Source organism: Miniopterus natalensis, chromosome 6, assembly GCF_054644295.1.
Source record: "Miniopterus natalensis isolate mMinNat1 chromosome 6, mMinNat1.hap1, whole genome shotgun sequence".
Lineage (NCBI taxonomy): Eukaryota > Metazoa > Chordata > Mammalia > Chiroptera > Miniopteridae > Miniopterus > Miniopterus natalensis.
In genome coordinates this window covers 26,535,913-26,553,452 of record NC_142086.1, presented here as the reverse complement: position 1 = coordinate 26,553,452, position 17,540 = coordinate 26,535,913, and the positions used below count along the sequence as shown (strand labels likewise).

Genomic DNA, 17,540 nt, shown 5'->3' with positions numbered 1-17,540 from the left:
TCTTCTCTCTCCCCGCTGCATATAGTAACCAGAAGAATAGTAATTATGAAATCCCTTGGGGAATCCTCCTCCTCCGGGAAGCCAGGTGGCTTGATCATGTTCTGGTTCATTGGCATCTTGCTGCTGAGAAAGCCTCTGAGCAATTAGCCTGGATGGGGTCGTGGACACCAGTCCCCCGTGGGTGAGGTTGTTGAGAAGAAGTCTTAAAGGGATAAAAAAAACCTTCATCATTAAACTTTATACCTTTTCCTACAAAACATAAATTCAGTGTCAATAAGATAATAGTTAATTCGAACCATTTCAAAGATTCTGCCTACCTGATATACTTGCATATAGTTACTGCTTTGTCTTCTCTTGCATCTTGAAGTTATAATTAGTGTCCAGTTCTTGCTCAGTGCCTTGTGGCCCTTTCTTGATTTTAGAATCTTTGCCCGCCTACCAATTACTGGGGGAATGATCTCCCTTTTTAGGGTGGGTGCCTGTAGGAGACTTAAACACAACAATAAAGATGCCTTTCACTCCTTATGCTCTTGGTCAGCAGTCAGCAAACTATGGCCCATAGGTCAAAATATGGCCTGAGGCCTGTTTTCATAAATGAAGTTTATTGGAATACAGCCATACTCATTCCTGAAGTCCAGTCCAGGACTGCGTTCACATTACACCGCAGGGTAGACTATATTTACAAATATTTACTATCTGACCCTTTACAGAAAGTTTGGCAAGCCCTGGTCTTGGAGAAGCATGTCTATTGAGGCTCCTTGTTAATTACTTTTAGGCCGAAGACTAAGCCATCCATGGCCTCTGAGGCAGGGCTGAGTTACCCAGACTGGTGACCGGCTACTCGCGCTGCCCGAGAGGGCCGGGCTGCACAGTGGTCTTCAAGACAGACGGTGTGGGAACGAGCAGATGGAGCAGTGCCCATTAATCACCCCCGGCCTGGTCACAGTCCATTAGGAGATGCCCTGAATCTCCTGGAAGGAGCAGCACAGCACGTGCTGCAGGGTCGTTCCAGTTGTATGTCTGTTACATGAGAGTCTTTAACCCGTGCAACTCCTCAGATGAGATTTTGCGTAAATGCCCAGTATCTGAAATAGAAAAGCTGACTCGCTCTGGTGGGGGTGGGCATGGGGGCTGCGGGGATCCCTGCTCTCCCCTCCCCACTCCAGGGGCCGCCTCTGTGGCACTTCTGCCAGACTCAGGATCTTGGGGTGAACTCGCCCTGTAGTGGGAACTCCAGTGTGGCTTGGGCATCTGATAAACCTGAGTTTGAATCCATCTGCTGACCCTTAGGAGCTGCGTGTCCTTGGGCAGGTTATTTATTTAAATCTGAGTTCCCTTATTAAAACGGAGACCACAGTATTTACATTGTAGGTTGTAGGGATTGAAAAATATTACTTTGATGCCTCCCTTACAGTGAATTCCTTGGAAGAGATGGGTATATGTCAATATATTGCTGCAGATCAGATCACCACAGACCAACACAAACTCAGAGACCTACAACAACGCAAATTTATTACCTTAACGTTCCACAGTTCAGAAGTCCAAAGGGGTTCACTTGGCTGAAGTCAAGGTACCAGGGGGTGTGCATTCCTTCTGGAGGCCCTAGGGGAGAGTTAGTTCCCGTGCCTTTCCCAGCTCTCGGGGCCGCCTGCTTCCTGGGCTCGGGGCCCTCCCTGCACCTTGGAGGCCAGCAGCTGGCAGCCTTGTCTTTCTCATGCTTCCTGCTCTCTGGTTCTCATTTCCAGCACCTGCTTCCACGGCTAAGAATCCCTGTGATTACATTGGGCCCACCTGCATAATCCAGAATCTCCGTCAGCAAACCTTGATTCCGTTTGCAACCGTCGTTCACATTGCCCATGAAACCTGAATATCCACAGGTGCCGGGATTAGGACACAGACATCTTTGGGGGCCCTGCCACAGTGCCCTTGGTTTCCTCTCCTCTCCTCCCGGGAGCCCCTCCCTGTAGGCTTTCCTTCCCACCATTCCTGCAGAACCCCCCTTCTCAAGGTTACCAGTGACCCGCACGCCGACAAGGACAGTGGTCAGCTCTGAGTCCCCCATCTTAGCCTGCCTGTTGGCAGCATTTGACCCTGGGACACTCGCCGCCTTCACGGTTTCAGGGGTGCACCCTCTCTCTCGGTTCTTTTCCCCCCTTACTGACTGTTGCTAGTCGTTCTGTTTCCTGTTTGTCCCCAGTCAGCCTTCCCACCTCTGCAGGTCAGGGGGCCAGGGCTCATTTCCTGGGCCTCTCTTCTCCATCCACGGCCCCTTTCAAGGATTTAAATACCCTCGACACTCATGTGTCTTAAGTGGTGTGTTAGATCTCTAGTCCACGTCTCCAAACTCTGGACTTCTGTCCAGCTGCCTACGTACTGTCTCCATCAGAAAGGCAAAAGGTATGGTAAATTTCATGTTCCTCAAATCAAAATCAAGTCCCACCCTGTCCCCCGGCTCCTCCTCTCTGTAAGTGTGTCACTACTTTCCCGCCTGTTTAGGACAAAGCCCTTGGACGTGGATTTATACAAAAGCCTCCTACCTGGTGTCCCCTTTGCAGACTTCTCTGACGGAACAACCATAATGATCCTTTTGCGATACAGTATACTTTTTCCCACAGCCCCCGTGACTTTGTAATAAACCCAGAGTAAAAGCCAAATCCTTAGAACAGCCTAGAAGGCCCTGTAATCTGGCCCCTTTGCTGCCTGCCGCCCCCCCCCGCCCCCATCATTTCCACCCTCATGTTCTACCCGGAGCCACACTGGCTCCCAGCTGCTCCGCGAACGCGCCAAGCGTGGCCCAGACTCGGGAGCTCGGCCGTTGCTCTTCCCGCCCCAGTCCTTTCTCCGCAGGCGTCAGTGGCTGGCTCACTCATTTCCTACAGTCTCTGCTGAGATGTCCCGCGAGCAGAGCGAGTTCTCACTGACTGTTTGGGATAAAACGGCACCTCTTACCCTAGGCACGCCCGCCCCCGCTTCCATCAGCATCACTCCCTCCCTTCCTCTGCTTATTTGTGTTTGCAGCGTGTTCACCACCACTCGACATTATTTGCTACTTTTTTTTTTTTAATCTACCTTCCTCTGCTAGTGCGTCTTCGCTGTGTTTATGATCTCTTCTGATTTCTCAAATGTTTGTCTGCTCTTTGGAAGTACCGCCCGACGGCAGGTCTTTGATTTGCTCAGTGCCTGACACAGGGCCTGGCTGGGGTGGGGGCGGAGGGGAAGTGTTAATCGGATGTTTGTGGATGAATAAATAAATGAACTAATGAAACGTTTGTGTGAGGGCCTCATTCAGAGGGCTGGCCCCGGAACACCCAGCAAGGCTAGCTTTAGGTATGAGGAAAGCATTTATGTACTCGAACTGCCGATTTCCCTGTCAGTTTGGTTCATGGCAAGTAAGCCTCCAAGATAGTTCTTTGAATATGAATAATTGTATATTGTTTCTTGCTTTAAGGCAAATCTTAACATTTAAAAAACCAGTTTTTTAGATCTGATATTTTTTGAGCTCTCCCTCTAGGGTCCATGCTCTTAACCAGTGAGCCAGACTGCTTCCCGTGGTTGCACACAGGAGAGAAGCGGCTCTCAGGAGCCCCTCTCCTCTCCTCTGGCAGCTGCTACACGGAGTGTCTTTGGTCTGGGGCATTAGGGAGGCGGCAGCTCAGGGCAGGAGTGACTTGGGGACGGTATTTATGTCCACTGGCGTGAGAGAGAGCCAGGCAGGGTGGAGGCGGCTCACCTTCCCAAGGAAGTGCCTGATCTTTACTTCCGTCTAGTTTTTAGTTTCAGGTGAAGGGTTATATGGTGTTTCATCCTTTGATTGACACATTTCTTGAGGCTGTCCTGTGTGCTGGATGCTCTGGTAGTCTAGCTTCTGGGAATATAGACGGATATAGACTCTGCCTGGAAGAGCTCACACGTTGTCAGGGCCTGGCGGGTAAAACAGTAGTTATAACACAGCCCCACACCCACCATTCCCCGAGAGCTCTGGATATGGCATCTCCTTTAACCCTCAAGGTAATCCTGTGAGATTTGGAGCTGTTGCCAAATCCGCTTTAGAGATAAAGAAACCGGCTTCAGGAGGGTAGGTAATTTGCTGTGTGGCTCTAAAGCTCTTACTCTCCAGGCACCACCAAAGGGTGGAGAAGGGAGCAGGGTTCCCAGGCCCCAAGCATCAATTCCTTGATCCCGAGGTCTGGGCAGCATAGTTTCAGGTAGATCTGGTCTTAGTTTGTGAATAAAGAAAGTGGCTTCAGGTACTGAGCGCCTCGCCAGGACTGGGGTGACAGTGACAGCCTCACAGACACAGTGAAGCTGAGCCCGCAGGACCCTGCACACTAGCCAGAGGTTTCTAGAAGGGAGACCTGAAACTCAAAGCCACTGTATTTGTCTCCGTAAAACACAGGACTGAGAAGCTGTGCTTATTAGCTCTCCCCTTTTCTGTGTCTCCCTTCAGCCTGGTGATTTGCTGTACTTCCCCAGAGGGACCATTCACCAAGCGGACACACCGCCCGGGCTGGCCCACTCCACTCACCTGACCATCAGCACCTACCAGAACAGGTGAACACCTGCCTCCCAGCCTGGCGTCCTGGGACAGCTCCTGGCCGTGGTCACGCAGGACACGAGGGAGTTGGCCTCTACCCTTGCACTTATCCAGGCCTGGGGGGGGGTTCAGGCTCCTTGGCTGACTTCATATTCCTTTAGTGTCCATTGTGCATTGGCCCACCGGCCCTTCCTCTGGGAATGTCACGAAACTGGCTCTGTAACCCTGGGGATTTCCCAAGTTCAGGCTCCTGTAGTCCGAAATGGCTTGACACTCAAAGGATGAATCAGAAGGTGGGTCAGAAGGTCAGAGTAGGAGAGGACGGCCCTGGCCCAAGGGACAGCAAGGCTCCTACCTTCAAAGCTGTAACTTGCAAAACAAGTTTGTAAGCATACCTCTGCTTCTGCTTCCTTCTCTGGCATTTCAGTGTGAAATTAACCTGGTGGTTAAGACACTGCAGGAACTAGCTGCAGCCTGGCCCGAGGCGGGGCTTCCTTTAGGAAAAATGCCTGTTGTTTACTTGCCTTGCATAGCGAGGAATGGAAAGTCAACGAGGCCACCTCCTGAGAAGAGCAGAGACCACTGAGGGAGTGGGCTGTAGGAACTGGGAGCAGGGCAGGCCACAGGGAGGCTGGAACCAGAAGTTAATCCTGAATGCAAAGGAGCTCTGGGCCTTGGCAGCCACGTAGTTTGGACGTGAATGTCCACGTGTCTTCTGGTGTCCCGAGTACAGCCACTCTCCCGTTCCCAGATTCTCTGGCCTTTTTCACTTCTCATTGCCGCCACCAGCTGGCTTTCTAGTAATTGGTTTTCTCTCCCTTGTTTTCCTTCCTCAGCTTCTGTTTACTCACAACTTTGGCTCATTATGAGCCAGCATCACTTCTCCACCTCCCCGTCCCATTGAACCCATTAGCTTGTGCTTCTGCTAAGTGTCTGACTTGCCATTTCCCAGTCCTGAGAATGGGGATCTGGTAGCCTGCCCCTGGGTCCTACCCTGCCCTTCTCTAGTCGGCTGGGGCTGGGGCAGAGCTGTGGATAGCACCATGACCACTGTCTAGGCTGGACGGGTCTGTCAGTGGTGCCCGACTAGAAGGGGGAAAATAACTTAAGGACCACCGCACCCTGGAGGTGGCCCGGTGCTCCTTAGGGCGCTGTGGCAGGGTGAGGGCTTGGGGGCCTCTCCCCAACACCCCTTTAGGGTAGCATGTTGGAACATTGGGCCTGTTGGGTGGGACAGCAACAGGTGAATGGGCTGTTTTACCAAAGTGAGCTCCTTAAGAGGTATTATCCCCAAACTCAGGAAAGGCCCAAGATCCACTCTGACTCTCAGAAAGCACAGAGCTCTGTTTAACTGCGGTTAAAGTCCTCCGGGAGCCCAGCCGCATGACTCCCACCTGTGACCCTGCAGAGGAAGAGGTGGTTTTGTGTGGCTGAAAGATCTGCATGTGTCCCCCAGGTTGAAGTTCAATCAAGGATGTGAGGTTGGGGGCATATTAAGTCATGGGGGGGGGCCCACGGCACCCAGTGGTAGTGGATGTCTTGGGGAAAGTGCTCTCATGTGGCTTTTGTTCTTTGCCACTTGCCTGGGAGGGAAGCATAAACATGTTAATTTGCTTACTGAGTGAGAAGCAGAAGTCATACTGTGAATTTCCATTTTGCACATAGATCCGCTGGTGACACAGAAGAAAATTTTAAACAGATAAGAAATGTTTAAAGAGAGCAACCCCTCGGAGTGTGTGTCTCACACTGGCACTTTTAGGGGCGAGCCAATTCTAAATGCCCCTGAGAAAGCAAAGGTCATTGAACACTGACTCGCCTCAGTAAAACCATTGCTAGAGTTTAGCAAGTTGCAAGATCGATTCTTTTGAAATTGGTGTTGATGGGTGTTTTACTGAGGAGTGCCACTCTTTAATGAGGAGAGACGGAAAATGTAACGTGTAACTGCAGATAATTACACAGTCCGGGGATCTTGCTGTTACCTAAATGTATAGCTTTTGGGTTTTGTACATAAAGTTTAGTTTTTGGTCCTATAATGACTGTTAAAATTTTCTACAAAGCTCTCCTCGTAGACATTTGTTACAGTTAAAAACATTAAAAAAAATTGGTCCCTTGGCCCGGCTGGGCATGGCTCAGTGGTTGAGCGTCAACTAGGATCCAGGAGATCACAGCTGGATTCCCGGTTGGGGGCTGTTTCTCTCTCTCTCCCCCCCTCTCCCGTCCCCTGAGATCAATAAAGATGTATTTTTTTTAAAAAAGCTCTCCCTTAAATTTTCTACCTTATGACAGCATGTGTTTAAATGTCTGCTGTCTTTAAGAGAAATCATGAATAAAGCCTAGCTTCCCGCCCCTAACTTCCCTGGGAGAGGCTGGGAGAGGGGAGGGAGGGAACAGCGTGAGTGACCCAGCACTTAGGTTTTTATGCTGAGTCACGTCAAACTGATGAACGCAGGATGCCTGGGCAGAGGGGCTGGAATGCGACGGAAGCTTCTTTTTGTAGCGTTTGGCTTTACTAGAAATCAGTGGTTTCTGTATATTCTGTGTGTGTTTACTTTTGTTTCTGGTGGTGTGTGTTCCAGTTCGTGGGGAGATTTCCTTTTGGACACCATCTCGGGGCTTGTGTTTGATGCCGCAAAGGAAGACGTAGCGTTCAGGGCGGGCATCCCCCGGCAGCTACTCCTGGTAAGGGGGAAAGGCAGGTGGGGAAGGAGTGGGACTCGCAGCCGGGCCAGCCCCGCCATGGCCGACATCCGAGCGACCCCAGGCTCATTCTTCTCACGCCAGCCATTGTCCCTTCTCCGTGCTGACCCTGCTGAGCTGGGTGTTTGCAGAACGAACGCAGTGCCACACGTTCTGTGTGACCCAGAGAACCCACGGAGCTGTGCAGGCAGCCTTCGTGGCGGCAGGAGCAGGCGCTGTGGGAATGTTGGCTGAGGAAATGGCTGCATACATGACGTGGCTAGAACTGTAGATGCAGCAAATGCAAGATTACTCGTTAGGAGGGGCCCAGGGGAGAGCCTGACTCTGCTGCTTCCCCGGCTTTCTTGTCCATCCCGGTTTTACATTGGAAACAGCACCTCTGTTTGGCTGGATTTGAGAAGATGGGTGAATCAGTGCTGAATTTGGCAAAGGTTGCTCTCACTGTCCTTAGCAGTCACCTTAGGAGAGTGACTTGCTTTCTGAAAGGCAAGAGCCAAGACTTCATTTCCAGGGATCCCCTTCCAGGCAAAATCCTGAAAATGGATCTTTTTTTTCAAATAGTAGGCATCTTAAGATGAACAGTGGTTACAAGGACATAATGAGATACTGTTCTTAGGGGCTCTAGTCTCCCTCAGCTCCTCCCTGGGGGGGCATGGATCTGTGTCTATACCAGGAACTGCTCTGGGGATGGACCTAGGCGCTGAGTTCTGCTGGAATCTGGGCCAGGACTCCCCTCTGTTTCTAGCAGGTGGAAACCACAACTGCTGCAAGAAGAAGATTGAGTGGCTTTCTGAGGACGCTTGCAGACCGTCTGGAAGGCACCAATAAGCTGCTGTCATCAGACATGAAGAAGGATTTTGTTATGAACAGACTCCCACCTTACTACGTGGGAGACGGAGCAGAGCTTTTGACACCAGGTGGAGCTTGATGTTTTCTTTTGGGTGGTTAGGGGCTAACGTGGGGTATTTGGAGGCTTTCCTGGGTGGACCTCTCTTTGAGCACATGGAAAGTTGAAGCATTTTAGAATTAATGTGGAGCTGGATCCATCTCTAGTGTGTGTGGCTGGGCAGCACATGCTGTACACATGCTTTAGCTTCCTGCATCTCACAAGTCATTTGCAAAGACCTTGCACCCCAGCATAATGGGGAATGAAAGCTCTGTGATTTGGGGTGAGAAATATGTGTATTTATAGGTCCTCTGGTATTCACCCTCTTCAGGAGTTTTAAGTCCTTAAACATTGAGATCTCATTGGAATTAACTCAGGGATGGGCAAAATGTTTGTCATCAGCTGGTGAAATATGAATATGCCCAAGGTTGTCACTGACCTTCCCCAAGTCCCAGGTGACTATTTTGTGACAGGTTTAGGCTGCAAATGACCTAACACACATCTGGGTGGATGGTGATTTTCATGTCCTATAGCAAAGACCAGCAACACACACTCCTGTGGTCGAAGTCGGGTTTATTGACCGGTTGCAACGTAGAGAACCACACTCTGCTGGGAATTGTGGGCACTCTCAGTAAAGGGGCTTGAGTTGGGTGATGTTCAGGAGGGTATGAAGCGGGGCTTTGCTCTGGGATGAATGCTGTCAGGAAGTAGGGGGATTCTGACTGGGTCTCGTACATCTGACCCAGTAGCAGGACTGAAATGAGGCTGAAGTGACAACTGGTAAAGCAACAGCAGCCAGGATAGGGGCCGTCTGGTCACTTGTGCAGTTTGGACGGTGTTCTTTTGCCTGAGTCCTGACATGACCATGCAGTGGTCCTGCTTCTCTCTCCATCTCTCACAGTCAGACCGGCCTGTGTATTAACTGGTCTCTGTGGAGCCGCCTGCCTGATGTTCTCGAGAGCTGTGGGCCAGGCCGCGCTCAGGCTGCTTTCCTCTGTCTCAGTGGCGTTGAGTGAAAGTATAATTTTTACTAACTTTTATAAAAGCCTTATTTATCTCCAGTTGAGAACCACTGGAATAAACAATCCCTTCTAACAATGATTCTATTTATATTTTTATTATATCTTTGGGGGAAGTTTAGGAATTTTTATTGTATCTGTTCAAAAGAATAAATGTTTTACCATCACATATATTTTTAAAATCTATTTTTATTGATTTCAGAGAGGAAGAGAGAGGGAGAGAGAAACATCAATGATAAGAGAATCATTGATTGGTTGCCCCCTGCACCTCCCCCTGAAACCCGGGCATGTGTCCCGACTGGGAATTGAACCCCTGTCTCCTGGATCGTAGGTTGATGCTCAACCACTGAGCCACATCGGCTGGGCTACCTGCACATATTTTAATACTTAACAGAGTTTTCTAAGTATTAGTTGATGGGTCAGAATATTTTTCTAGTTTTCCTTGTCTTAGCCATTACAGTCAGTAAACTATGATCCTGTAAGTCTTTTCTCAAGAAAGATGAGCCTTTAAGGCTGCTTTTTCCAATTTGGAAAAGTATTTTTTTTCCTCCCATGAGCATTACTATGCGGCTTTTACATGACACTTGCTTGACCTACACACACTGAACAATTTGCCATCGTCACGCAGCTAGTAATAGGTGGGTGGGGTGGTGCAATCTGGATTCAGGTGTCCCTTCTGGAGTCCACGTGTAGACGAAGCAGCAACAGAGGACAGAAACTGGAGACGAGAGCTCTGTGTAGAAGGGCAGGAGCCTGTCTCTATTTCTCTTTAATGTACATATCAACTCCTGTTATCTTACTACATGTCTGTCTTCACTATGAGAGAACGGGCTCCATAAGGATGTAAACTATACGTCAACGTCACTGTAAACGTCAGCGCAAGCAAACACCGGAGTGGGAGGGGCACCCCACGTTTGGATTCACTGCAGATTGTTAGCAAATGTGTTCCTTAAACAGTTGCACCTGCAAACAAGTTGGATCCTGCTGGCTTCCACTTCTGAAAACTGGCTTTGTCTCTGGATTCTCCAGGTGGACAGTTGCCGAGGCTGGACAGCGTCGTGAGGCTGCAGTTTAGAGACCACATCGTCCTCACGGTGATGCCAGATCAGGGGGCATCTGTGAGTATCCAGAGGGGTAGGTTTCCTCCCCTCAGGGCATTTCCACACGGGTCTCAGGTGCCCCTGCCCTTCCCCTGTAGGAATCTCTGTTCTCACAGCTCAGTGCTGTGGCTTTAGAGCAGCTATTGCCCAGACCTCGCTGTTCCAGATGTCCCTGCCTGGTGGGCACTGAGGGTTCACCCTCATCCCCCGGAGCCCTTTCTCATTCCCTCACGTAGTGGTTAATGCCTGGTCTTTGCACACCTTCATTAAAAAAATCGTAGTTACTATGATAACCAATCAGTTTAGAAACATTCTATATGAGGCCCAGGTGTTCGAGCCTCATCTAAGAGGACAGGGAATGACAGGCCCGGGGAGAGAGTGAACTGCACTGTGTAGGAGGGAAGGGAAGTAGAGATCACTTGGGAGGCTACTGTAATTGGAATGAAAGTTTTTATAGATCACATAGCTGGTTTTCATAAATTTTAAATTTTTATATACCTGGGAATGTCAAATTTTGATGCAAGAAAGTACAGGTTTCATTATGTTGCTATATAAATGTTTGTTTTCACTAAATTGTTTCTGAAGATGCTCTAGCAGGTGTACTGTTTTACCTGTTCAATACACACATCTATCCTAACTTTTTGCCAATACGATTCTTTAGTCATCAATAAATCTCACTTAAGCACTGAGGCCTTGAGATTTTTCTTGGGGTTGACCTACGTTATTGGAAAACCCTCCTAGTAACGAAGCCCTTGACATTCTGCTGATAACTTACTGCTTTTCTTTTGAAAGGATGAAACTCAGGAAAAGATGGTTTACATCTACCATTCCTTAAAGAACAGGAGAGGCACACACATGATGGGAAACGAGGAAGCTGAGGTTTGTTCCAGACTAAAGCGAGCATTTTCCCCGCGGTTCGGGGGTGGCCGGGAGGAGTCCGTTACCTCTGATTTAGGGGCAATGCGCTCGTCTATGGCTGCCGTGCAGGCGGAGCCCTGCGAGGGGATGACCGGGTCCCACAGTTCTGAGATGGACAGACACTCGCTGGGACATGGAGACTGCAGGGAAGATGGAACGTCCTATGAGGCATTGCTAGGAGGCCTTCATGAAGTCTGTGTTTTTGTACGGGAGTGGGTGGTTCTCTAAGTTATGTGAATAGCTGGGCCTTTCTGAAACAAGTAGGTATCAAAAATAATGCTTCACGGAGGGGTTGGGAGTTTATATGAAAGTGTCGCTTCAGAGACACCCGTAGTATTCTGTCTGACCAGTCTGTCCTTTTTAGGCTCATGGACTTCGCTTTCCTTTATCTCATGTGGATGCACTGAAGCAAATTTGGGACAGTTCAGCTATTTCTGTCAAGGACCTGAAACTTGCTACAGATGAGGAAAAGGAAAGCCTGGCGTTGTCCCTCTGGACAGAGTGTTTGCTCCAGGTAGTCTAGGCCTTTATACACCTACACAAACATGAGACCTACCTGCTGGCCATATGTACTACTAACAGGTACATGGAAGAAAGAACGACAAATTACTGAGTGTCCTAAAAACTGACAGAACCATACTTTTGACCAGTTTATTTAATCCAGTGTGGTAGAAAAGGCACAACGACAATAAAGGTATTTAAATTTAAAGTCATTACCTGGCTTTGTCTTTGTTCTTTGGAAGAAACTTCTTTAAAGAGCCTCATTGGCTCTAGAAAAAATTTAAACAATTAACATGAAGAAAAAAAAAATTTAACTTGTTTTTTGTTTTACAATGACAATATACATACCTTTTTGTATACACAAGCCCCCCCCTCCCCCCCCCCCGCTTTAAAATAAAGTTCCCCCTGTGAGTTTCATTAAATAACACGGCCACCTTCATGCGAGGCGCTCGTGTCTGTGGGTGTAGGGAGATTTATAGATGCTGCTTGAGAGATGACAAGAGCCTGAGATTAAAGGAAAAGACCCCCCAATAATATTTACACAGAAAGACTAAGTCTCTATAAAAGTACTCAAAATAGTGGGTCTTTGAGTTTAAACAATTGTTATTTTACATTCTAAAGTGCATATAGGTTGATATTTTTAAAAAATACCATTGGAGAACTTAATCTTTCTATATAAAAATAGAACATACGTTTTCCTGCTTTTTGGCAAAAGCTGGGGCTTAAAGGGAAGTTGTCTCAGTTGTCAGTTTAAAACCAGCTCAGGAGGACAAAATGTGGACTGTACAGTTCACGGTGGCAATGATTACTTGGAACCAAGTCCAAGATGGCATCCTACCTGGTTTTGCTTGAATAAAAGCTATTTAAGATGGGAGTAGAAAACAGTTTTCTATCATTTCGCAGAAAAATCAATTCCACTTTTACTTAAAGTGATAAACTCTCAACTACTACCTGCTTTTAATTTGAACATGTGAAACTTCCCTTTACTTCAGGCAAATAAAAGTCTGACTATATTATATGTAGGTGAAACAATCTTAGTAAACTCTTGAAGGCAGATCAGGCAAAACCCCAGGGTGAGATCTCAGCACTGGGACAGGAAACACTGGTGAGAGTCCTGCGGCCCAGAGGGCGCAAGGATGGTCACAGGGCATGTGCTTTGTTAGTCTGAAGGGCTGAGCAGAGGATGGCATCAGAAAACGCTCCAGCGTTTGTGCCTTGTCCCAATGAAGCTGAGGCCCCTCCCTGGGGTCAGTGACAAGTACGAATCCTTACGGTGCTTCAGTTCTAAAAGCCTCAATAGAAAACCTTCGAGGTTTAGCTAATACAGCAGCTTAACAGGTTTATCGGATGTCTTCAAATATTGCTAAAAATTACTTTTTTGCACAAGTGTGACTGAACTACAGGAATCTATTTTCCTGGGCCTCGCACTCACCCCCATGTCTACGGGGGTTGAAGTAACAACCACAGGAGGACAGCCCCTAAATAATGATGCCAGTGTCCTAAATAATGGCTGTCGGGAACAGGAGTCGTATTTGGCGGACTGGAGAGAACACAGATTTCAGTAAACTTGCTCACCCAAACTGGAGGTCGAGCAGGAAGAGAACCTTCCCCAGAAACCATGCCGTGTTCCTCGCAGGAACACTGAACACCTGGCAACAATATTCCGAGCTGTTCCCGCGGAGAGCGGCGACAGTCTGACCTGGGAGCGTCAGTTAAAAGCGCCTTCTCGGATCCAGGAGTGGGGGCCAGCAGCTCCCTTTCCCAGGGAGGTGAGGGCGCTGCTTCTCCCTTTGCTCTTTCTGGGGATGCTGCCGAGTCCCTCACAGTATTTCAATGTCCCATTTCTGTGTTTCTTCTCCCTCCAGGGGCTGATTTACAACGACATGAGTCTTGTCATAATTTCCTCCTAAAATAGAAGTTCCAAAGAAAAGGTTATTTGTTCTCACAGGTGCTTCAGTGTCCATAAGCCTCTGTTCAGCCTGTCTGGGTGGATTAGTACGTCATTTACAGAGTGGCCCGAAATGGGAAACTGAGTTTAAACAGGCTTAGCTACTGTTCCCCTCCAATGGGACCTGGTCATGACTCAGGCTGAAAACCTGAGGGGTGATGCACTGCCGGGGTACCCCGCTTACGCAGTCGCCGAGTCTGAAGAGCAGGGTGCTCGCTCGAGAGCCCTGGCTGAGTGTCAGGTACTTTGTTTTTGTTTCTACACCAACAGTGGCTGCGACTAACCCAATTAAAGCAACGGCCCTGAACAATATCGGCCCTGACCTTGCTGGATGAAAGAACAAGGTTAAGCACCTACTGCAAGTTTTAATGGCTTTTAAGGACGACAGCAAGTCACAGCAAAAAGTTAGAGGTGCTTCTAAGAAACATGGTATTTTATGGTTTGATGTTCAAATTTAAAATTGATCCCAAACATCATAGGATGAACAAATACAAATTTTACAACTGTACCGATGAACAAAAACCTTAGACGTTGTCCTTAGGCTTTTTCTGTTTGAGCCATACAGCCGGTGGTTTGGTTTTGTTAAAGCAGCATATCTTAACGTTTTCCAAGTATAATTTAAAATGACTTAATACTTCGCTGATACATAAGGGTTTCTTTTACCCAGGAGGAGGAGGAGGAAGTTTAACTTAAAATGGAATCCAGAAACACGACACACGGGGCTTCACCCCGGGCCCACCTTTCACATCAAGGACAAGCCGGTCGCTGAGACAGGAGCTGATGGTGCCGTTCCGGTTCAGCCTCCACCTCTGCCTGGACTGCCCATGCTCGGTCCACAGGGCCACTCTAGCTCCAGGTGTGTCCCGGCCCCCAATCACGTCGAGGCACAAGTCACTGGCCTAAAGGGTTAAGAAATACATTGGCAGGACTATGCTGGCTGAAATCAGTTGAATGGGGTCCCTTTTCTTTTTCAAATTATAAGAGAACATTTATTTGGGAAGTTACAGGGGTGGTAGAAGTGTGCCCGCTGGGCTGTGCAGGCTCAGGGGACCAGTTACTGAGGCGGACGGAGGGCCCTTGGAGCTTGGCAAAGGCCAAGGCAAGGTGCAGGGCGGGGGGAGTCGAGCGCGTGCTCTGGAGAGGGAGAGCCGAGTCCCGAGTCAGACCCCTTTTCTTTCATGTAAACAAATCAGAATTAGGTGACTATGTCTTATCTAAAAAGAATACTATACAGCATAATTATAATTTTAGTAAGCTTTTAAAAAGTCTTTATGGCTGAGGGGAGGAAATGGTACTGAAATAGAGGTACTTGTTTTTAAGAGGACGCCTACAGCCCTGGCTGAGTTGGCTCAGTGGTTAGAGCACTGGCCTGCGGACCGAAGGGTCCTGGGTTTGAGTCTGGCCAAGGGCACGTACTTCGGCTGCAGGCTCGATGCCTGGCCTCAGTCAAAGTGCGTGTGGGAGGCAACCAATCGATGTGTCTCTCTCTCACTGATGTTTCTCTCTGCCCCTCTCCCTCCCTTTCACTCTCTAAAAATAAATGGAAAAAATATTCTTGGGTGAGAATAAATAAAACAACAAAATGTTAAGTAACCCTGTTAGCTTCACTGTATTAGGTTGAGCTCAGTTTTCTTAATGCTTTTCATTTTTGTTGAAACATGAGAAAAAAAGAAGACAATCTATTGGCAACTCAATAAAATACACTTGGGATGTTTTTAAACTTTAATTCTATTCCCCATAGCATAAAACATAATGGAGGGGTCACAGAGAAACAAACCTAAATTTTATTTTCTAGGCTTTCTCCAGTCATGGCTTCTTTCATGGCTTCATTGCACAATTTGAAAATGAAATGATTCCACCCCTAGCAGTCAGGAATCACAGAGACAGCTCATTTCATCTGGGACCTAAAGGAACACCTCACCTTGAAAATCACACTGTCCAATCTGGATTCAGTGACTGTTATCATTGGTTTAAAAAAATAATTGAGACAACCCTTAGTATGTGACCACCTTAGGTTTTACTTTAAAATAGAAGCGGAGTTTTCTAGATCAAAAACTTCTCTAAGTACAGTTCACTTACATGCTTTAGTAACATAAACACCAGTATCCACATAATCATGGAACAGACTGTTTCTAGGAAGTCACATTTTATCAGGCCATTTTATCTGGCAAGATTCTGATTCCTAAAAGAAAAAGCCCCAAACCAAAAAGCAGGGTCTGGAATCAGCAGGCGCTTACCTTGGATTTGAAGAGCCCCCGGCAGTAGTGCCAGACCTGGGTGTTCTTCCCGCTGTAGGGAGAGGTGCACACACAGGTCGCCCGGGTGTCAGCAACACTTCCAGTGACCGTCAGGTACTCGTTCTGGGCCCGGTTCCTGATCCTGATGTACACCGCAGGCTGTGGCGAGGAGAAACCAGCGTTTAGCAAAACCCTGCTGAATCTGGGAATCGGTCCTTCCAGAGGGAAGGCTTGGAGGCAAAGTGAGAGGTGACGGAATTGAGCTTATTTCTATCAGTTTCACTCAGTCCCTTTAGCAAATATGTACAAATTGATATTTTCTATTGACAAGTCCTTAGACCACTGAGCACAAAGCTCCAACTGTAAAATCTCTGCTATACTTTTCTAGAAAATGTCCTTTGGCAGAGTGAAGATAATACCTTTGTTCTCGAGAATTCCACGTGGCACAGGGTGGTGAAGAATTAGGGACGTGACAAGTTTAATTCAAGAACTACTGTGCCCTCGCCGTGTTTGGGGAGGCAGGGGAGTAGGCACGAGGGCCGGGTACTCCCCACAAGGATCTAACAGTGGCGTAGTACACTAAAGAGACACTCCGTCCTGGTACCACTAAGCTCCAAATGACTGCTAGGGGAGGTCCTAAAGCCCAGGCAGCTGAGGCCCTGGAGCTGCGGCGATCCCTCTGTTGACCTTTCCATGCCAAAGGAAGAGACCCTGCATGTTTACTCACTACTTCTTCAAAAACTGGGTAACACAGGACTCCATCCCCTGGACCTGGAATATACGCAGAACGTTTTAAAATAAAATATTCAATCTAGGACTTGCCCTTAAGGATAAGAGCTACTATCAAAAGCTTAGTACATGTCAGGGTGCTAAATGCTTTCGGGACTACTGCACCGTCCGTCAGAATCAATAACCAGAACAGCCCCCTAAGACAGTAAGGTTATTGACACTGATGTGGAGAAGCAAGGTCTGTGTGCACTGAGCCCTCCGCCGCCACCAGGACGCTCTGAAGCCTGTGCTGAAAAGCACGCAGTGCCCCTAGACACAGGGCGTGAGCCCAGCCCAGAGGTGCCAGAGTGAATTCACTGAGACGACGGACAGACAGCACACAGCGGAAGCTCCACGCAAGCTGGCCTTTCAGTCCCATGACTTGGCCTCGTCTTCATGGGATAAAATACAGGCCACTCAACAGCCCCGGCCTGGGTCGGGTGCTGGCACCCCAGTTAGAACCTCACTAAATACTAACAAATGGTCTGTTATCTACTAAGGGAGGACTTTCGCTGAGACACGTAAGCGCTAGATCAATGCAACAAGGTATCACGGCAAGACCCACAGTGGCTGTTCTGCCATTTCTGATGGAGCAACGTGAGGCCACTGGAATTTTGGTAAACCGCTGCCATGTGTAGCCGTCCTAAGGGAATAAACACTCTGAACACTTAAGCAAACAGACAAATTTTTACCTGGTCATTGAAAGCAGGTGGAAAAGACCCCTCCTTGGCAAAATGTTTTATGTGTTTCAAACTACAACTTCTGCATTCATAATGCAATAGTAATGGATTTAAATTTCTCTAACTCAGCCTGGTCTCTCACTGCAATTACTAATTCTTGAGGCTTCAGTATATCTTTATTACAGTCTCCTTACCTTGTCCATGTAAGAAGACAGGCATGACCTTCACAGAGGACAGAGTCCAATTATGTTA

The 17,540-nt window shown here is 48.1% G+C and overlaps 2 protein-coding genes across 6 annotated transcripts in view; one reads left to right on the top strand and one right to left on the bottom strand.

Annotated features, from left to right (window-relative positions):
- Positions 1–17,540, top strand: part of RIOX2 (ribosomal oxygenase 2) — a 33,682-nt gene that overhangs the window by 13,059 nt on the left and 3,083 nt on the right. The window contains exons 5-10 of one of the 4 annotated variants that reach the window (XM_087818118.1): positions 4,448–4,551; positions 7,111–7,213; positions 7,977–8,148; positions 10,166–10,254; positions 11,029–11,115; positions 13,874–14,640. In XM_087818118.1, the coding sequence (XP_087674244.1) occupies positions 4,448–4,551; positions 7,111–7,213; positions 7,977–8,148; positions 10,166–10,254; positions 11,029–11,115; positions 13,874–13,909 (591 nt within the window). In that variant the 3' untranslated portion in view covers positions 13,910–14,640. Of the gene's footprint in view, positions 1–4,447; positions 4,552–7,110; positions 7,214–7,976; positions 8,149–10,165; positions 10,255–11,028; positions 11,116–11,518; positions 11,868–13,873; positions 14,641–17,540 lie in introns of those variants that run through there. The other 3 variants (XM_087818116.1, XM_087818115.1, XM_087818117.1) reach the window with 3 other exon arrangements.
- Positions 11,447–17,540, bottom strand: part of CRYBG3 (crystallin beta-gamma domain containing 3) — a 100,781-nt gene continuing 94,687 nt past the window's right edge. Inside the window, exons 20-23 of one of the 2 annotated variants that reach the window (XR_015714664.1) lie at positions 15,841–15,999; positions 14,343–14,502; positions 13,231–13,561; positions 11,447–11,924 (exon numbers count right to left, since the gene is read on the bottom strand). Coding sequence is in view for 1 of the 2 variants with exons in the window: in XM_087818113.1 (XP_087674239.1) it covers positions 13,476–13,561; positions 14,343–14,502; positions 15,841–15,999 (405 nt within the window). In the remaining variant the exon portion in view is untranslated. Of the gene's footprint in view, positions 11,925–12,037; positions 13,562–14,342; positions 14,503–15,840; positions 16,000–17,540 lie in introns of those variants that run through there. The other variant, XM_087818113.1, reaches the window with a different exon arrangement.